Below are 20,728 nucleotides of genomic sequence, written 5' to 3' on the forward strand. Positions count from 1 at the left end.
TAATTGAAATACACCCGTTGCTTTTCAACGTAGATGGCGCCAGCGCACTTCCTTATTATTATGGGGAATTCCCGTCCAACGAGATTAAAAAATCGGAATTTGCATTGTCTAATTTTGTTTCTTATAGTTTCAAGAATGCGTACAAGGAAATAATCTTAATATCTTATGTAGCTATCGAGATAAAGAAGGAAATGTCGACCAATATGTGGGCGCCAAACAGACATGCGTTTTTAAGCAAGCCGTCGGTATATAGGCTTCTCCAGAATGTGCAACTCATATGGACGGACATGGTGATCCTGATCAATAGTATATATACTAAATATATATATACCTTTTATATTCAGTCTGTAAAAATGAAAACACAACAAAATAAATATAAACTAATTTTTATTCGAATATCTCTGCATATTTAGTACACAGTATACATTTAGATATTGTACACACATAAAACTTTACTGTTGCTGATAATATCATCATAATTAATAGATTATGTCTGCCTGCGATGTTACTTCAGTACTCGGTATTCAATATGCATAGTCTTACAAGATAGCTTAAAACAAAGAACATCGTAAAGGTGTCTACAATGCCAGCGACACTCTCTGGTAACAACTACTTGGGCCTACACTATCCGAAATGCTCAGGCTAATTCGGGCCAAATAAAAACGTTCTAACAAATTGTTGCAGCTACGTTCGGGTCAGATGCGGCCGAAAAGGAATTGAAGCTTTCCTTGCCAGCATCGCAAAATGTTTTTGGTTTTAATGCTTGTTCAGTTTACTAAATGAGTAGCAACTAGAGCATCTTAATTGTACGTTAAACAACAATAATGAGCGACGGCTAAAAGCGAATACTTGTTTGCGTTTTGTTTCTCTAAAAACACTGATCAATACATTGAAGCAACCATTAAGACCGTGTATGTGTGCCTGGGAATGATAGCTGTGAGATGAAAGACCAGAAACCAGAACATCTGGGCAAGAGGAGGATGTGGGGAGGGGTGTTCACCGATGATCACAACCCACTCGCCATGAGAAGCAAACTAATTCAAACTACAACTTAGGCCTGGCTCTCGTCGCGCCCACCGAATACTTGTCCCGGGATGTTGGGTTGGCGGTGCAGCGGCGACTGCGATGGCACCTGCACCTGGGCGTCGGCCACGTCATTGTAGGGCGGCGGAGGTGGAATTCCCCCGATTACATCAACGCCAGCGTCGATCACCTCCAGGTCGTCATCATCCTCGTCGACATTGACATTCACAGCAGCATCGCTACGTCGCATTGGTGGCGTATTGGCGTTGACATGCATCGTGTTGTTATTGTTCGGCTGATCGTTGTTGTTATCCATGTTGTCATCCGTGTTAGAGGCTGCGTTCGCGGTGGTGGCTGCTCCAAGGGCGACAAAAAGGGGAGCCACCGAGGGATTAACCTCTGCCCCTTCAGCCGTTGCGTCCTCGGCCTCCTCGTAATTGGACATGGCCACCTGGTAAGACGGCGGTGGTGCCTGCTTCAAGTACTGGGCAATCGCTTCATCGTAGTTGGGCAACAAGGTGGAATAGGAGCGCTCCTCGGCACCAAAGGTTCCACCCACACTGTGCACTCCAGTTGGCGGCTCCAAGAAGGGGAAAAGGGTGCGAACGTGTTGCTGACGGAGAGTCAAGTACTTGTAGCAGCGCCAAACGATACCAATGCAATAGGCCTTGAGAAAAACGATGCAAATGAAGACGACAAGGACCACCACAACCAGCTCCTCAGGCGGCAGTTCCAGCAGCTTCTCGCGCCATGGCAAGCGATGCGACTCGGCAATGATGCTGTGTATGGCCTGCAGGTAGCACAGATATCCAGCGGCGGTGAGACTGCAATGCACAATAAAACACATTCATTAGTATATTAATCTTTAAGAGTAAACCCTTTTCACGGATTAATAAAAGCCTCTAATGATTTAAAAAATATTTTAGGCAAAGGTTTAGATCTGTAAAGTTGTGTCTATAACACTCACGTGGTAATGGCGAAGTCGAACAACTGCAGGCAAAAGAACGGCAACAGGTGCGATGGCTTTCCCTTAATGGTGCCGTAGATCATCATCAGCGTGATGGCTATCATGCAGGTGCATACCAAGCCGCCCATGTCAAAGTTCTCTGCGGGAGGACACATCAATTAAAATGCATTGCGAAAACTTCTCTCTCCACTGCTTACGGTAACGCTTACGATAGTTGAAGGAGTGGTCACGGTAGGCGTAGGGCGGTTCGACCTTGCTTAGAGGCGTGGGTAGGGCCGGTGCACTCAGATCCACGGTGTAGTCGTGGTTGCCGCCTTCCAGTTCGTCCATCATCTCGGGATTGCGCCATATGACTGCCAGAACACTCAATGCCAAGATGTTCAAAAACTGAAAGTAAAATGAAAGTTATAGAAGGTGTCAAATGAAAATAAAGATAGCAATTAATTTAAAATGTATTTGTGGAAGACCAGCATATGGACATTTTCGTATGTTTTACTAGAAAAATCATGTGAACTACCTAGCTAGCACACGCTGCCTATTATTTAACGAAATAAACAGATTAACTTCCGAGTAAGTATCAAGATATATTTCACAATTTTTACAACCAACATCTAAACTCAACTAATGGGCTTAGTTCGATCCAACTTTTTGGCCTGGCAATTGAAACACACGTTGCTGGTCTCTGCCTGCTCCATAGAATGCCAGTAGTCCCGGTGCTGCATCTGCAGATAGTTCAGGTATTCCACGAACGTCTCGTATGTTAAGTCCAGCGTGATCTTGCATTGCATGCGATGATGATGGCGGCACTTTCGGTCGTATATCCAGTTACGTTGCATGGGTGGCTTGACACTCGTCTTACGCAAATGCTGCATAAAGGCCTCGCGATCTGCTCCATAAAAGAGCCGCGTGGTTGTGTATGCGATGCCATCATGAATGGCTTGACGCACCTCTGGCTCCGATACGATTCTCCTCACTTCCACAGCGGTGACATCCGGCTTTTGCAACTGGATGAGCAACCACGGAGGGATCAGTCCGAAACGAATGCTGGATGTAACAGCAATTATGTTCTTTTGTCTTTGGGGCCAGTGGTGGTTTAACCAGCGAGCAGCCGCCATGAAGACCTCGAGCTCCATATTCACGCCAATACTGCTCGAACTGATTAGCATAAGCAATGGTTTCAGCGGGAAGCGCAGGAACTCTTGGGAGGCTACCAGCGTTAGAAAAAACTTAGATACGCGCATTAGAAATTCCCGGTGAGACTCCTCCAGTTTGAGGATCTTAGCCTCAAAGTACAGCATCGCCGCGGAGTCCTCCCTGAAGCCGTTTTCCAGACAATACTGGCACTGACGGACAAGTTGCGGAATGTCCAAGAAACTGGCGGCCTGTAGGACTTCCAGAAGACCGAGGCGCGGTAGGATCGGCGTGTCCTCGACCATCCAGTCGTAGATAAGGCAGAAGGAGCGAGGCGTGATCTTCTCCTCAGGCAGGTCTACGCTCAAGTCGTTGTTCATATCGCGAAACATTCGCGAAAAGCTCTGCAAGGCCATCAGGTGCACGGGATGTCGACTCTTTCCGATGGTGACCTCTGAATTAGTCTGAACGCGCCGTTTTACAAGGCAGACAATCTCCTGGTACAGATTGGCCTTTTGGGCTACTGATTTACAGGTTTCCTGTTTCTTCAAAGAATCGGCTATCGAGTAGCCCAAGGAGGACATAGAACGCTCGCTAAGAGTATTGAAGACGCCAGCCTGGATGCTTAGCACGGAGGAGGAAGAGCAATTGATGCCAGTTGGATTGACGTAAAGGGGCTTCAGGTCATTGTCCTTTTCCGGGTCCTCTGCTTCCTCCTCTGCCGTTTCGCTTTCCTCCGCCAACTCCACTGCATAGGGACGTAAGATGGATGTTTCTTGGGAACTAGCACTAAAGCCACAACTCGAATGGTGTTCAGGTTTTTTGTTGTCCGCTTTGGGCATTGCATTCGAATTTTGCAAACGCCTTCACCACTCGGACAGCTTCCTCGGGAAGCGCTTTCATTGGAAATGAGCAATGTAGCGAAATGTGTGCTGCCAGAAAATAATTCAACAAGTTTTGAATAAGATTCCAAGGATCACGAGTGGGAAATTCAGAGATATCTCAACATCTAAAAGTATTTCAAGTGCGTTAAGCAGGTGTGTGAGTCCGGTCATCAAGATAAGCTGGCCAAAATAGATAAGGAAGCTTCGCTTCATTTGATTTGCAACCTGTGTGCTGATAGATGACAGCTGAATTAACAATTCTCAGATTTATGGCAGCCCACTTCAGAAGGTTGTTCCAGAAGAAAGATATACACCGAAAAGCAAGAGTAAACCCCTGAAGAGTAAATATTTTCGCATCATCTGTCCAGTACGTGTATTTATTAAAAATAACTGAATTGCTCATAGAAATATGTATCTGGTTGCTGTTTGCACATATGGCCGCGGTTGGATATCCGATTCGGTATCTAAGTATCTCAGGTTGAAGTCTGTACTATGATGACGTCTCGACCTTAGATGCGGCAGTTCGCCAGCATTTGTCTTATTAATTATCGGTATGAAATTTAATCTGCGGTGAGCCGGTGCTTATCTGCAATCATTGGGGTGCTCCAACAATTAATTGTCACTCTGATGAGTCAACTAAACCATCGATTTGAGCAATTGTTTTGTTTTTTTTCAGGCCCCAATGCTATGCTTATCTGTAAAACGTAAACAAAGGAACCCTTGAGATCGACCAGATTACGGCAGAAAACTTCAGTGCTGTCCAAACCGTAACTACTGAGGCAACGCATGTGACGGAGTTTGCAGCTGCAATACGTGACCTGAGCCGTAATAAACACCAGGTATCAGAGGGAAAATGCATGATGAAAGTAGTTGCGGGCGGATTGTCGATACACACGAACATTAAGTGCACTGAGAGAAACACAGCAAGTTGATAGTTTCTTAGGCACAGTGTCATACACATGAAACCGATATTGGGGTCACCTAATCTCTTCCGGCCACTGAAATATCTCGATCTTTTACAAGAGATAACAGCAGTTCAAGAAAATATCAAAAAACATTATGATATATTGACCTAATATATTAATTATTTGACATTTATAAAGATAGCTGGTTTCTGGAAGACTTTTAAAGCGATTTGGTTTAAAATCAAAGTTTAAAGATTTTTAAAACAGTGAAGGGGTCTGATTAATTTGGATATTATAACTAAGATTGCCTTTACCCACAATCTCTAGAAACGAAGACAATGTAGTTATTGAACATATTTTTAAAGGTTATAAGGTTAATATATAGCATAGTTATTAAATACTCAAACATATGTACATTTACCATCAAAAATTGCTATTATAGAAATGTTTTTTCCCAGTGTGGCAATTGCTTATGCGAAGTCAGGGGCTTGTGAAAGGTTAGTTTCGGACAATGGGCGCGGGATTTGGAAACTTCCGCAGTGGCTATGGCCGATGGCCAAAACCCCCTACGATTGTGGTTCAATTTGATCAGCTGACGCAGCAGCGGCCAATCAGCCCCATTGACGTCACAGGCGGGGAAAGTGCAGAGTTGGCTCGCCTCGAATCGTAAAGTTTTGCAGTCATTGGCTGATTGATTTTTCCCGAGTGACACTGAGCGGGGTCAAAAATGTTTCGCACAATCCACCGGATTGCATGCGTGGGTGTAACTGGGTATACACCCACGAAAGGTCAAAGGGCCTTCGATGCACTTACCAAATGCCACAATCCGATCATCAAGGTGGCCGTGTGGACATGCAGGCCGAAGCAGCAGGTAAACTCCTTCAGGTGCCGATTTCCGGTGCTGCTGCTTCCGGTGGCCCCATTGTTGTTGTTGTTGCTGTGGAGCTGGTTGCGTTGCGGACCCATTTTGAGGTGGATCCTGAACATTGCACGCCCCACGAAACAGCGACTGCGGAAAATAGGTGCGAAAGGAAAGCGATAACGATAACGAGTGCAGAAACCATCAGTAATTGTGGGTGTTTTTATTCCACCCACGGGTGTGTGGGTGTGTGTGTGCATCTGAGTGTGTATTTGTTTTTGTGTGCCACTTTTCACGGCTGCCACTTTGACCTTTTGCACAGCCGATTCGGCAATTGTTTTGGCCCCACTCGGTGGACGTACCTTCGGTTTGCGGGCCTATGCAACCTTTCAACTCTGATTTGTACCCGCAGCTTGCCTTTTTTTGCCTCCGAATGTATTCAATTTAATTTTACTGCTGCGCAGCAAAGAAAACTCAAGAACACTAATATCTTGGTAGTGGCAAAATACCGCGTGACGAGGTCACACTATGTATGGTCGTTTTCCAACACTGATTGCGTCTATAAGAGCCATGTTCGTGAAGATGGGTTACCTCTAGTTCGTAAACTATCTCATATTTTCTACACGTAACAAAATTAGATTTAAAAAATTATGTTTTTGGTTATGCCTTAATTTTATGTTGCCACTAATTAATTGATTTTTAAGTCCTTAAAATACAAATATCATGCAAAAGTAAGAGTCTTGACTGATTAAATTTTTGAACAATAATTAAGTAATGTTACTTCTGAAAGGGAACCACAAAGTTCCATTCAGTTCCCACGTACGATATGAAGTAGCGTAGAAGTAAACCAAATTTTAGCGTTTCTTCAGGTAAACCCATTCCAAATGTATAGTTATTACTTATATTAGTCACACAAAAAATCAGACCAATCTAACGGTTAGAACCGAAAATGTTGCATTTCATAGCTAACTATCTCTGGATACAGAAGCAGTGAACTTGAACGGAATAGTGTTTTTCGGAAAATAGGTTTACGGTGGACACGATTTCGAGAAAACTATAAGTCCGATCGCATGCGATTTGTTGTTCGACTTACATATATAAACAAGAAATATCTTGTCGCGGAAAGAAGGATTTTTTTAATGAAATTTGTGGTTTTTATAGTCAAAAATCTATGTTTTAACATCGCGAAATAACTTTTTTCGTTCAAACTTCCGCCAGTCCGCTGTAATCTAAATTTTTCTAGATCCTTCGTTCAGCGTCACGATAATTGATTAAATTTTTAAAGGTGCTGACATTTTCTATTTTGAGATACCGTTATTCTGTGATCCCTTAAAACCTTTTGCATTATATTTATAGATGAAGTTATTGAAAACACCTTTGCTTAAATTGGATTCTTTAGCCTCGCGGATGTTGAATTACGGAAATTTCAGATAATGGAGTTGGTATGGAACAGTTGATTAAAAGCTGTCTAAAATTCGACAATCCTGTTGTAATCTTTAGCGAGTTTATTTTTTATTTTAACTCCATATTTTATTGATGTCTCGATCAAAGAATTGACATTTTCCATTACTTGCATCTATAATTATTGTAAAACGGTGTTCATTTCACAATGTTGCTCAAAATTTACGGCAAATCCGATCGCTTTCTATCAACATAAGAACTATTACATTTGGAAGAGGTTGCAAACCTTTTGTATTTAGCAAAACAAAAGTGCAAAGCAATATTTTAAATGGATTTAATGTATACAAAACTAAATTAACCGAGATCAAAATTTATTTCTTCTTTTTGATTTTAGATCGCTATATTTTTGTGAAATACTTTGAAAACATGTACTACAAAGTTTTAGAATTTCTAAAAATAATTCGAAACTAATTTTGAAAAATTATAAATGTATGGTAACAAATTCAAAATGGCTTTTCACAAAAAATATATACTTTAAACACCACATTAACCACACAATTATATTACCAAAATGCATGCAATTTTAAAAGTGGCGCCCCATTTTTTCAGCATGACCGTTTTCAAAGTGTTTGGTATATTTGATTAATAACAAACAAGTACCGCGGTCACACTGTCGGAGAGGCCTGAACTGAACTGCAGCAAAACAAAGATTAATTTGTCAGCAAACGGAATTGGAATGGTTTAAACGCACGCTTATCCATACTCGCGTAGAACTTTAGAAGGTGTTTATTTTATTTTTGATAATCAAGCTAGTGGACGGCGGAGTGCAATTGCAGTTACATAAAATTGCAAACTGTAACTGCATATTTACAGTAAGTTTCGATTATCAGCTCCCCTTTGTGTACCTTGTTTCCTTCAGATTTGCGTCGTTCATTAGCGCTCTCTCTCGGTTCCTCCTCCCTCTCTTTTCTTCGATTTCCATCCCTCCCCCTCTCTGCTTTTCCCAACTTCTTCACCCACCGAATTCACTTTTGTTTGCTATTTATAGCTTTAGATTAACTGCACTCCGCAGCCAGGAAAATGGGGAGAAATGTGTCAAATAATTGGTAGTCCGTTTTCTATATCTGTGGAAGCGCTGTTATCAGGGCCAAACAGCCAATCGTAAAAAGTGCGAATAAACATGCTTTTGGCACTGCCAATCAGCTGATTTGCCATCATAAACTAGTGAGTGAGCGGTCTTGGCTTATCTGAATGTTTACCAAACGAGTTACCCAGTATAAACACATCTACACCGAATTCTGCCGTTCCCAATTTTCTAGCTGCGGTGGCTCTGTCGTCTGAGGCGACTGGAATTCCCTACCAAATTTCGTACGCGAGTTCGAGTCTCCGCCCATGCTTGTTGGCTTCTTTCGACGATCACCCACGTTATTTAGCCGTTAACTCCTTGGGCAACATTAACTTTTTTTCAATCTTAAGTTATTTTTTTTTTTTAAATAAGAAATTACAATGGGCCTACTTTAAAAATAAACGCTATAACTTGGCGTGATATCATTCTTTCCTATATACACATGTTTACAGTAGATCTTCCATGTGAATGAATAGTACTTCTGAAACTACCATCTAGCAACAGCATAATAGACCTCTGCTAAACCGCTAAATGGTTATTTTAATTCGGATATTGTCATGAATGATACCCCACACCTTCATAAATTGTAAGCAATACTTTCTATATACTAAATATTTAAGAATATTAACGAAAATAATATCGTTTAATATAACATTTTGGTTTTGGGTATTACAGGGAAGTATGATATTAAACTTGGTAGTTAGTAGTAGTTAGTTCTTATTGTGTGGATGCACTTTTCGGTTATTTTTTCTAAATTGTGTTCTCCACGCAATTATCTTTCATTTCTTTATAGCGACTAGTGGAAAATCGAGTTATACTTTGAAGTCCGCCTGTAGTTGGTGGTCTTTTGTCCCACCCCCTTTTGTTTGTTCCTCTCTCTACCTTTAATTCTCTTTGCTCTCTGGCTTCAACTGGTGACGTAATTTAAAGCGCTGCAATCGCCTTGTTTTGGTCTTATAAGAAATACACGATGAGGAACCGGTTTCGAATAGTTTACTTTTGTTTTCGGAACTGCGCCACACCAAAACAAACCCGCCATCTGCTGGTGGACCCCCAAACAACCTTTCCCCAAATGGGCTCAATAATCTTTACTTCAAGATGGATCCGAGTCTGAATAGATAATTATAATCATCGGCCGAGTATTATCGAGCCTGCCTGTCTGGTCGTCCATATCAATGAGGTGACGAAAGCGTTTGTTCGTTGTTAATGGGCAGCAGCAACAATAAATGTATATACACATTGTAGCTTCCGTCGCGGCCTTGACACGGTTACAACAGCCCGTCCAGCTCCAGCAATTGGCGGCAAAGCATAAACAAAGCATAAAAACGCGCATGGAATCGATCTCGTTTGATCTCATTCTAATTATAGACCCCGCCGCTTTGATACTACCAAAAAATATTCGTGACTACACTGCGGATCAGGTATTTAAGGCCGCATCGAAATTGTATAATTTATGGGCAGCACCTTTTTATTATATTATAATTTTTATATCTATAAATACTGCAATATTAGCATTCGAAAATCAGTTACGACAGTTTATTATATAGAATTTAGTTTAAAATAAATCTTTTTGCTATAAATTTGTCTTACAATTTATTACACCACGTATCTATATACTATACACTGTTATTACTGAGTCATACAAATTAAAACTCAAGGGTCGTTACGTTAACAATTATATGACTGCTTTGAAATCAAAAAAATGATTATCTTTCTATTGCCATCTACAAATATGCGTATCTAAAATGCTAAAGACGAAGCGCCATCCGTTAAATTTAAAGCACAGAAATTATTTAGGCAATTAAGTCGTGTAATTACTTAGTTAGACATCAAATATTTATCTGTTGCAATCTAGCAATGCTTTTCAAGTTTTCCGAACCTCCCCGAACGAAAATTTGATTGCAGCTGACTTATCACGCCTTAGATGTGTGATGTCATCACCATCATTGATGAATAGAAGCGCTTTCCATTGGATTTAGGGCCCTAAAAGTCACCCACACGAATGTTCGCCCACCCGGGAAAAGTTTCCCCACCGTTACAGCGGGTGGCGTTACAGTTTGGCGGAACGAATGTGGGTCAACCGGTTCCATTTGGGGCACTATCAACACGCAACCTGTCAGATCGATATAAATCCCCCTATCTTTGCTGTTGACCGAAATCTGTTATGATAAACTGAATATAAACTAAATTTCGTGTACAAATTGTTTTCCTTTCAGACTGAGGAATCCTGCGCTGAGCCATGGGTCAGATCGTGGGCTCCATGCATATGAACGTAGCGGAGGTGTTCAGCAACCGGCGAAAACGGAAGCGAAGCACGGACTCCTCGCTGGGCAAGGATGAGCAGACCCAGCTGGACACCACGCAACCCAAGAAGTAAGTGGTTACGTTCTTAGGACCAACCTTTACATAACATTTCCCCCTCAGGAAAAAGCTTCTTACGACCACCCAGTACATATACAAAGCGCTCTTTAAGGAGGAAAAGAACTCTGATGTGGCTGTCATGGCTCTGGATAAAGTGTGGCACCTGCACAAGGTCTACCTGAGCCAGAGTCCCTACTTCTACACAATGTTCAACGGGAGTTGGCGGGAGGCGCAACAGAACTTTATTCAGATCGCGATCCTCGACGAACGGATAACCGTGGCCAGCCTGGACGCTGTCTTTGGATCTATGTACTCCGATGAGATCGAGATTGAGTCAGCGGACGTGATCTCGGTCCTGGCCACGGCCACGCTCTTCCACTTGGACGGGATCATCGACAAGTGTGCCGAAGTGATGGTGGACAACATCAGTCCGGAGACAGCCATTCAGTACTACGAGGCCGCCTGCCAATACGGTGTGGTTGCCGTAAAGAAGTCAACCTTCCAGTGGTTCCAGATTAACCTGCTAAGTATCTACAGTAAACAGCCGAATCTGCTGAGGCACATCTCTATCGAACTGATGAGTGCGCTAACCGCCAGTCCCGATTTGTATGTGATGCAGACAGAGTTTTCGCTTTACACATTACTGCGCACATGGATGTTTTTGTGCCTGCATCCCGACTACGATCCAGAGGACCCTGTGCAGCGGGCAGAAGCGGTCAAGGCGCAAGAGCGGTTGGTCAATGCCGGCGTGGAGACGCACACCCCCAGCGGAGATGTCGTCCAGTGGACGTACTTCACCAGCCGCATGGAGGAGCGTTCGTTCCTGGCAACACCCGAGGGGCAGCCATATATAAGGGTCTTCCAAAAGCTACGAACCCAGTACCTGACCAACCACTACATGGATCTGAAAATCATCTACAATGACAACATCATACCCAAGGAGTGGCTTTATCGGCACATCCACAACCACTGGGACGCCCTACTGCGGATCGATCACGGGCAAGAGGATTGGTGAGTATTTTGAAGAGTTGGCCGGTACAGGGAAAAAACTAATAACTAAAATCTGTATTGTGTTTCGCGCTTACAGCAGTCCCCAGCAGCTGGACGACGAGCAGTTCTTTGAGAGTTGCATGCGATGTGGTCGTATGTTGCTAGAGCCTGGCTACCAGAAGTGGCGCTGGACGGGCTTCAACTACGGCATGGATCTCATACTTATAATGGACTCCCGAAGACTGAACATTCGTCGCCATCATCGGCACGAGCACGAGCGGGTGCTCAGCCTGCAGACGAAGCGCAAGTTCATGGTCCGCACCACAGTGACCTCGATAAACGCCCAGCGGCAGCCAATCTTCACTCAGACATCTGAAATCTGTTCCCTAAGCCTCGAGAAAAACGAGGAGGTACCGCTGATGGTGCTCGATCCGAAACTGGTTCACCCACTGCTAATCTCTATTAATATGCTGGTGGTGATGCCGCCAAACCAGAGCTTTAAGGAGATTGTGCCGCTCAGCGAGGAGGCGACCACGTCGCTGTCCATACCCATTTCAGAGATCGGAGCGAACAGCGATCGACCGCTAACACCGTCCAGTGCCGATGATTCGGCTGTCTTCATTGGCGACTCGGAGCCGACAACGCCATCCTCACCGGCTCCGCGGCCGAGGATAGTTTGGCCGGTCGGCGACACGGAGGGCATATGCGGCCAATTGGCGTGCTGAGCACGATCATCGAAGCAGTCCACCATTACCAGTACCACCACTACCACCATTTTTTGTTCATTTACCCGCTACGGCCGGTACTCGTTGTAGTTCTAATTGTAAATTCGTTTTTCGCCATCGCGATTAGCTGCGGCTGATCAATCTTATCTAGAAGTTTGTACATTGAGCATGAGCATATCCGCGATCGTGTTGGTATGCGCAAATCTATATTTTTGTATATCGTTTACATCATTAGTATCTTGTAATAACGCTTAACGTCATCTACTTGTTTAGGGTAGACGCACGCTCCAGTGCCCTCGCACAATGTAGATGTTGCATGTAGTTTGTAAATTCGGAGTTTTAAGATTGATTGTTATGTTTAAGTAACAAGAACGCGGCAAAGAAACTATGTTTTAAGCGTCTTCGAATCCTGCAAGTTCAATGCATATGCTTACTGTCCCTAACACAGTTTTACTCGCTACATGTACGCACAGTAACTTATCTTGAGAGATCATTTATTAAAAATACATTTAATTTAAAGCGTCCTGGTGTAGGTTTTAATTGTATTGCACGTCTAGAAGATCATTCAAAACGCATTGCTGCCAGGACTTGATGCCATGCATCAAAGTCCAAAGTGCCTGGGCTTGGCACTCTGCCCCAGCAGCGGATTCCCGAAGTTTGTCCAGCACCCAGTTGACCTTCTTGCTTCGCGATCGAAACGTGTAGCTGAACCTCCGGGCAGCCGCGATGAAGGGTTTCTTCTCCTCAAGGCTCATACAATTCCATACCCGGCTGGCCATTAGAGTTACTTGTCCCAAGGGCAAGTGGCAGAGCCAAGTTCTGAAACATTTTCGGAAGTGGGCCAAAAACCGGAAGAACGGATTGCGTCCATTGCCATTGTGCTTTCCTATAGAATGTCCGCTGATTGACGTCGCCTTCGAGACATGACCACAAGAAGCCGACCTTGCCCCACACTTTCTCTCTGAACATACCATTTTGGGCAATAATTTTGAAAAAAAAATTCATACGACAATCTGAAATGTACTTGTATACATATATATTTGTATAACAATTAATTCAAAGTATATATCCAAGATGGCTTAACAATTGAATTGTTTGCATTTAACAACAGAAAATTTGATTAAATTTAACTAGTTTCATACAGACACCAAACAAATTCGCATTAAGGGCTATTTATACGTGAATTGAGTACGGAATATTCGCCGGAAGGGAATTCCGGTTCGAGGAATACGGTTTAGTAGTAAAAGAGTTCCGGGAAGTTCGTCTCGTAGATGGGCTTCTCGTTGCTAGCTTGCAACTGAGCGGCCTTGGTGTCGCTCTGCGTGATCTGACGTTCCACGGCCAGCGAGTTGAAAAGCTCGTTCAGGCGGTTCTGGATGAGATCGTGCTGGAAATGGAAGAAAACAGTGATATTAACTTTTTTATACGGAGCAATAGTCATAGCTTTGTATTGTTAGGCCGATAGCAGAATTGCGTCTGAAATTTGAATTTCAGTATTGGGCAACATAAGGAGGTTCATGGTATTGAGAGAATCTGCCGGCCAAATGACATTTACCAGATAAAACTACCTGGAAAAGCTCCCCTCGAAGGTTCACTGGACAGTTACTTAAAGGCGCCAGGACTACATGGATGGGTTTGGCGTTGCTTTCTTTATTGGTCTCTAGAGACTACATTTGATGACTAAAATCCAACCCTTCGAACTTTACTTTCAGTTTCGCGATGTTAATGGAAATTCTAGGTACGCTCCTTGGCGAAAGGGAGGAATCCCACAAGCTTAGCAAGGTTGAAAAATATTTCGGACCCCAGGGGACTCGCTAACGCAGCTCAAAGGGAATAAGTTATCCACATTCGATCGATATAACCTGTGTGAAGCTGCTGCTCATTCTGACAAATGGTGGATAGATACAAGCTGTGTGTTAAGGTACATATGTATATCACATGCTAAGAAATAAACATTATAGTAAGTTGTCACTTTAAGTCACAGCATGTCCAATGGAAATACTACAAAGACGGCCGAATGGAAAAGGTCAGGAAACGGCATTTATTGGGGCAGTTTTCTACCTCGTCCGCTGACCTTCGTTCAAATGATGGTGATAAAGAAATAAAGATATAAGCCTTGAAATATATCTTATGTCGTATTTATCAAACTACCTCACAGGGCTTTTTACTCACCTTGGGTTCTGTGCGTCTCATCAGATCATCAAACTCGCCCTCTCGGAACGTGCGAACGATCTGCATCTGGCGCTCGCGCTGCTCCCGTTTGGCAGCCTCAGTTGGCTCAGCCAGAGCCCTCTTCATGGCATCGAAGTTGAACTCCGGTGCCAGGAGCTTCTTGCAAACGCCCGGCGAGCTGCTAACGCTGTCCACATCGCCGTTGTAGACGGTCAGATCCGCAGAGCTGTTGCGCTGAGTCAGCTGGTTGCTCACGGACTCTACCCAAGAGTGGCGGTGGCCCGGGTGATCCGTCTGGTTAAGCGCGTACGGAGCTCCAGAGTTGATCCTCTGGGCATCCATGCCCGCGTTCTGCAGGCACTCTCCCAGCGCCAACTTGTCTATGGCGAGATGGGGCAGCGAAAGATTCAAGGTCTTCCCGGACATCTTCTTGGGCTCAAGCAGTGGTGGTAGGAAGTGGGTGGCCTCCTCGCGCCGTGCGTCCACAATCTTTTGAGCATACTCCAGTAGGTTGTTGATGCCACTTACCCGCGAGATAAGCACCAGCAGACCGATGGAGATGGCGTGCAAGCTGCACTTGTGCACGTTTCCCAGGGTGTCCACAGTGTTGGCCACCTGCTGGATTCTACAAGAGGAACCAAAGAATTCAAAACACTTTCTTAGGGTCTAGCCTATGAAACCTTACCCCAGAATAAACAGAAGAAATTCCTGCACGGTCTCGTTGCAAGACATCTCGACGATGAGCAGGGCGGCGGTATTATAACTGGAGGTCAATGCGTCAACCCGATCCGATAGCGCCATTGAATCGATCAGCGCCTGCATGATGTTGGCGCCGTACTTGTGCGTGAAAATAATGTCAGAACGCGATGGCGGCTCCTGGGAGAGCGCCGGGTATGGCTTCACACTGACGTTGCTGAGGACCTGCTCATTCTGGTGCCGATCGAGCAGAGCCTGTAAAATCTGCATCACAACCATGCGAGTGGGATTATGTGGCGCCCGGGCCATCTTAAGCAGCGGCTGCAGGAAGGAGGCGGGGAAGGCCTTCTCGAAGGAGACGGTGCTGTACTGGGTTCCCACCTTGAGAAGCGACTTGAGCAGGATGTTCTGCAGCATCTGGTCGCCCTTGCTCTTCTTGGATAAGTCCGGCACCGTGTTCATGATGAAGAGCATGATCTCGATCTTTTGGTAGTCGGGATGATGGTTTGCGAACTCGCCCAGAGCGTTAATTAGCGCCTCCTGATACTGCGACTCCTCGGGTGTGATCTCGCTGGTAGTGCTCACACTTGTCCGCAGGTGGGTCAGCAGGTTGTTGATAATGTCCAGAGCGGAGGGCCCGACACTCTCGCCCGCTGCTATGGCGATAATCTTTGACAGAACGACTGCCAACGAGGTGCGTGTCTTGGGAGACGACTTGAAGTTGTTGTCCAGATGCTGCATCAGGGTCTCCACCACGGTATACGAGTACTGCGGCTGTATGGAAATCATCACGATGCGGAATGTATGAATCGCAAACGTGTTGGGCACCCACAGCTCATGGCGGTCCAGGTGGCTGTAAATTAGGAAGAGTAAACCTCTGATTAGCAACGGGTGGTCATAATTCCAGGGGTGCTACTTACGTCAGCAGCGGCTTCAGTACGCTGCGAATGTGCCCGAAGGAGGCGCGGCCCACCAGCTCCCGTAGTACTTCCTCGGCCAAGGCCGGAGGCGTCACATTGGTGGCATCCTCAACGGGCGTTAGATCCCCGGACTGCAGTAATAAAAAATATATTAATACCAAGATCTGATTAGGTGGTCTTGGTGACTAATCAGCGTTCACTAATATGCTTATGTAATGGAACAATTCGATTCGATCATTACCGCCAGTAAATTTTTCTTCACGAACATAACGTTTACACAAAACTGTTTGGTTATTGTTGTGTGTTGGTTGTGTTGTGGTTGGTTTGGGTTTGGTTTGCATTAACAAAATACACGAAAACGAAATGCAAAATACATCGAAATTAGTACAATAATTGGCCAATGGGACAGAGAACTGGGATGGATGGCTGCATCCATCTCCGAACGGCTGGGCAGGGCGCAAGACCAAGTAACTACCCACCTGCATGTTGAAAAGGAGCGAGGGCACAATCTTCTCCATGTGCTCCGCCGCCCAGATGTTCTCTACCAGATCGTCGGACACTGTTTTCCGGATGACGCCCTGCAAGCCCTTGATTCCCGCCAGACGCAGACTGTCCCTCATGCTGGCCGCATCGCTGTGGCACATCGAAGAGAACTTCGAAATGAAGAAGTCGTAGCGTCGATGGTAGGACGGGGTGTCCTCGTTGATGTTGGCGAACTTCACAAACTGCAAGTGTAGAGGTGTGAGTACAGATGGGTATAAGGTTTCTTTTGAATAGGGTTTTACCGAATTGGTGGCCATTATCTTCAGGTTGGGGTTCGAGTCCTCAAGAAGCTTCTGCACCATGCGCAGGAAGGATTCCACAAACAGATTAAGCGTGGTTTGGGCGTGACAAGCCTGAAGCAGCAGGTCCATGGCTTCCATGGCGATTTCGGCCAGCCTGGGGATCAACAAAGTGAGTTGGTCAATAAGAACTCCCTAGTCTCTGACCCACTTACTTGTAGCGCTTCCTGTTGATGTCCTTGGTGGCCTTCTGGTAGAGGTACTCGCCAATCCGGTCGAGCTTGTCAGGTGAACTCAGGGAGTAGAAGGTCAGCTTCTCCATGTTGGACTTGACCAGCCCGTCCTCCGGATTCACCGGGAATATGTTGTCCACCAGGCGCTTGTAGCGCGGCCTGAGCGCCGAGCAGCATCCGCAGCAGCCTAGAAGAGCGCAGGTAAAGGCACAGCGGTTAGAGGGATTGGGCAGGCAGACATGGATGCAGCGGTAGGTGAACATGGCGCCACCGCTCCGCTGGTGAGAGTGATGGTGGTGGTGGTAGTGTGAAAACCGACTCGGGTCGACTGGGTGCGACCACCATTTTCCGCTTAATCTTATCGCGATAATTGCCCTAGTGGACTATAGTTTTGCTGTTTGAGTGATTGGACGGCTCATCGCTCGCTGGTTGATGGCTTCCGCCACCCGGGTCGCGCCGCCCATCCTTCCCCTTTGAACACCACCCAACTCCAAGCCAGTCCATCGATTTGTCGGTGTCGTCATTCCTGGCCAATTGGCTGGTGGCGAGGTCATCTGGCTCAATGGCCCGTGGCACGCCAAGCGAATGACACCTGTGTTCGCCGACAGCTTACCAGGCATTTTGGCGTCGCGATTCTCTTCTTGGGGTCTTTATCGCGGCATTAGATAATAAAACGCTGCGATAAAAGAGCGCAGCTAGTTTTTCTTTTGTTTTCCTTTTGCGGGTGAGACACTCTCGGCTGACTTATCGATAGGCACGCGGTGTGACCATGCGAGGGATGCATGCAAATACCGTGTAGAGGGGGGTGTACGAGCACTGTCATACTGTAAAATATTTAAATCTAATTGGGAACTTGCAATTTATGCCCACTGTGCAGTATGCACTTGAAAAATTATTGTTAAAGATGCAGTCATCTTTCCTAACTCTAAGAAAACTGTCATGCAGCAGCGTTTAGTGTTTATCCGTAAGTCCAATACCCATAACTTTAATTTCTTTATATCTTGAACCAACTTTTTCTTCCGCATCCGATTTGAATTCTTTAAGTCGACTTTTTAAAGAGAATTGCCTATTTGCGCGTTAAAGTAGTAAGGTTATTTATGTTTTTATGAATGACAAACCTAGTTTTTCTTTTGCAAAGTGTTTTGCTTGATAGTTAAAATTCTAAAGATTTGAGGAATTTAAGTTAATTTTGGTGACGTGTTTTAAGTACATCTTAATTCAACAAAAGGCCGTTGCCTTAGGCAACATATAATTTTGACACTATATCGGAAGTCTTTGTAACTCAAAATTTTACCTGGCTGATGGAGGTTTGATCTATGAAACTTCAAAACTTACATAAAAACATGGTCCTTATTTAAAAAATCTAAAATCTATCAGGGCATTACGTTTTTAAATTTGTGTTTCAATACATTCAAAGATTAGACTTAAAGAAATAATAAATTCCATAATATTAAAACGATGCAACGGGTAATTTAGTTCTGTAGTTCTGCATAATGGCGGATAAATCTGTAGCCTACCTGGGTTTTTAATTGTATGAATATGGGACCGGAATATGTTTAGTTTCAGATCTTGATTTTTGTTTATTTTTAACTATAGGTACTACATACAAGTACTTGTATGTATGTACTACACTTCTATTCTGGAATTCGTTGAAAATATAAAAAAAAATTTTAAATTTCTTTCTTTCTTTACAGACAAAGTTTTTCCTTCAAATGAACACGACTCATTATAGCTTTCGAAACATATCTTAAGTTTAGGGATACTTACAACTAGGATCCGTGCACTTCTGCACGAAACTGTCGAAGAACTCGGGGAGTTCCGGCGGCTCAAAGCAGCAGCGAATGAGGGCCATTTTGGGATGCGAGTATCACGGATTGAATCTGCCCACTCCGCTCCAGGACGTGACCATGAACTTTGGCTATTTTTAGCGCGAAACGTTGTTGCTCCGTACAGGTTGTTGTTGCTCCAGGTCAGCTGATGGCGCGACTAACGGGACGAAAGCTCGGATTCACTGGCCAGGGAGCTTTTTTATGGCCATTGCGACCAGCTTATATCACAGGGGTCTTTACTTTTTGGCCTGGCCAAATGATGCCATTCGCACATCTTTGGAATGACACTCGGTTTTGAATATTAATTCAGCAAATAATACGTATAATCCTATGTCCGCTACTACAACTTTCGAAAGTCAACAGTCTTCACAAAAAATAATTGAACATTAAAGCCTACAAACTCGAGACAAATCAAACACAAACCGCACGCAGCGAGAACAACAAACAGAATGGAAAATGTGCTTGGTGAAAATGTGTTTTTCGCACTAAAGCTCCGCGCATTTTTGGGGTTTCCTCCACAAAGCTCCCCAGAGGCCATAAAGCAAAGCTCAGGGGATAAGTCGAGCTTTTCACATCCCGCTTTTCATTCATAAAATGCGTATTTTTGGGGGGCATAGAGGAGCGGTGTCCGAAAATTCTCTGGCCTTCACTAAGTTTACCGTTATGGGGCGCACAATTAAACACTCGAAGCAAAATGCAAAACGAACACTTGACAAATCAGGAGAAGTACACTGAAACAATGGGTACATTTGATTTGATAAATAAAAATTTCGGAATTACAAAGTGTTTGTACTCTTATCATGCAACGTATGTACATCCCAGTTTTTGTAAAGTGTAATCAAATTAAATGAGAAATATTTATCAAAAAGTGATCAGTTATCTTTTTGTGTGTACTCAAAGAGCGCTTCACACGCCAGTATCGTGGGTTGACAACTTTATTAAACCGAAATGGGTTCCTTCGATTCGAAAGAGGGGTGCGGGTTGGAGGGGCGGGGTGGACGTGCTTTATAGTTTCTTGACCGACGATGACGATCGATGATTTATTTGTATGTGCTGCTTATTTCTCTGACTTTTTGATTAATTACTGTGATATTCAAATATTCAAGTGTGTGGCTTTAAACGCGCAAATGTATGAACATGTGAATACAGAGGGGATTCAAAAAGCAGAACCCGCTGTCAAAAAATATCATAGGCACCTTACAAGCTTTATAATTATTTAAATTAATTTTTATGAATATTTTAAAGTAACACCTAAAGGAAACTGTCAGAATCCATTTAAGGCATCCAACAATGCACACATAGAGGTGTTATAAGCGTATTATTTCTGTGAGACATTGGAAACACCTAAGTTACATATGTGTTTATGAATGCCTCCGGAGCTGGGAAAATTATACTCAAAGAGATTTGAGTATAAGCATTTAGCTTTGGAGAATATTAGAAACAGAAGAGGCACTGTATCTAAAAGGTATTTCAGTGCTAAGTTCTGGGCATATTTTACGCTTTGTTTACTTTTGTGGCCAGGGATTAGCGCCTGCTCGGTCGTATCTATAAGATGAATTAATTAGTGCTCGGCTTTAATGACCAGTGATTGATGAGTGGGAGTGGCCCGGGGGGCGGGGGCCGGGGGAAGTGCGCGGATGAGCAGCTGGCAGAGGGTCACCGAACAGAAGCCAGTGGAAACTGGTTGACAGTCGGAACAGGCAGGAACATCATTTTCATATTGG

At 44.2% G+C, this 20,728-nt stretch overlaps 5 protein-coding genes across 9 annotated transcripts; 1 reads left to right on the forward strand and 4 right to left on the reverse strand.

Moving 5' to 3' along the window:
• Window positions 1-426: 426 nt before the first annotated feature.
• On the reverse strand, window positions 427-6,284 carry LOC119550642 (tetraspanning orphan receptor). Of its 2 annotated transcripts, none has more exons than XM_037859482.1 (5): window positions 6,132-6,284; window positions 5,724-5,919; window positions 2,200-2,377; window positions 1,991-2,129; window positions 427-1,847 (listed from the first exon to the last, which is right to left on the reverse strand). In XM_037859482.1, exons 2-5 carry the CDS (start codon window positions 5,895-5,897, stop codon window positions 1,052-1,054), a joined length of 1,287 nt encoding a protein of 428 aa, XP_037715410.1. In that variant the 5' UTR covers window positions 5,898-5,919; window positions 6,132-6,284; the 3' UTR covers window positions 427-1,051. The 2 variants fall into 2 exon arrangements, with proteins under 2 accessions (XP_037715410.1, XP_037715409.1); XM_037859481.1 differs by having other exon boundaries at window positions 2,188-2,377.
• Window positions 2,555-5,710, reverse strand: LOC119550641 (kelch-like protein 26). The gene has a single exon (XM_037859479.1). The coding sequence runs from the start codon at window positions 3,961-3,963 to the stop codon at window positions 2,608-2,610; it is 1,356 nt and encodes a 451-aa protein (XP_037715407.1). The 5' UTR covers window positions 3,964-5,710; the 3' UTR covers window positions 2,555-2,607.
• Window positions 6,285-7,831: 1,547 nt separating the features above from the next.
• On the forward strand, window positions 7,832-12,891 carry LOC119549229 (protein germ cell-less). Of its 2 annotated transcripts, none has more exons than XM_037857114.1 (4): window positions 7,832-8,042; window positions 10,513-10,669; window positions 10,721-11,668; window positions 11,748-12,891. In XM_037857114.1, the coding sequence occupies exons 2-4, from the start codon at window positions 10,536-10,538 to the stop codon at window positions 12,370-12,372; spliced, it is 1,707 nt and encodes a 568-aa protein (XP_037713042.1). In that variant the 5' UTR covers window positions 7,832-8,042; window positions 10,513-10,535; the 3' UTR covers window positions 12,373-12,891. The 2 variants fall into 2 exon arrangements, with proteins under 2 accessions (XP_037713042.1, XP_037713041.1); XM_037857113.1 differs by having other exon boundaries at window positions 7,833-8,042; window positions 11,745-12,891.
• Window positions 12,850-13,385, reverse strand: LOC119549230. Its single transcript, XM_037857115.1, has one exon. It carries the CDS (start codon window positions 13,344-13,346, stop codon window positions 12,909-12,911), a length of 438 nt encoding a protein of 145 aa, XP_037713043.1. The 5' UTR covers window positions 13,347-13,385; the 3' UTR covers window positions 12,850-12,908.
• Window positions 13,386-13,391: 6 nt separating this feature from the next.
• LOC119549227 (protein EFR3 homolog cmp44E) lies at window positions 13,392-19,444 on the reverse strand. Of its 3 annotated transcripts, none has more exons than XM_037857110.1 (9): window positions 18,943-19,444; window positions 17,158-17,362; window positions 16,946-17,099; window positions 16,640-16,885; window positions 16,402-16,443; window positions 16,161-16,291; window positions 15,230-16,093; window positions 14,545-15,169; window positions 13,392-13,759 (listed from the first exon to the last, which is right to left on the reverse strand). In XM_037857110.1, the coding sequence occupies exons 1-9, from the start codon at window positions 19,025-19,027 to the stop codon at window positions 13,607-13,609; spliced, it is 2,505 nt and encodes an 834-aa protein (XP_037713038.1). In that variant the 5' UTR covers window positions 19,028-19,444; the 3' UTR covers window positions 13,392-13,606. The 3 variants fall into 3 exon arrangements, with proteins under 3 accessions (XP_037713038.1, XP_037713040.1, XP_037713039.1); XM_037857112.1 differs by lacking the exon at window positions 18,943-19,444 and adding an exon at window positions 17,789-17,942; XM_037857111.1 differs by lacking the exon at window positions 16,402-16,443.
• Window positions 19,445-20,728: the final 1,284 nt, after the last annotated feature.

Source organism: Drosophila subpulchrella, chromosome 2R (assembly GCF_014743375.2).
Source record: "Drosophila subpulchrella strain 33 F10 #4 breed RU33 chromosome 2R, RU_Dsub_v1.1 Primary Assembly, whole genome shotgun sequence".
NCBI lineage: Eukaryota > Metazoa > Arthropoda > Insecta > Diptera > Drosophilidae > Drosophila > Drosophila subpulchrella.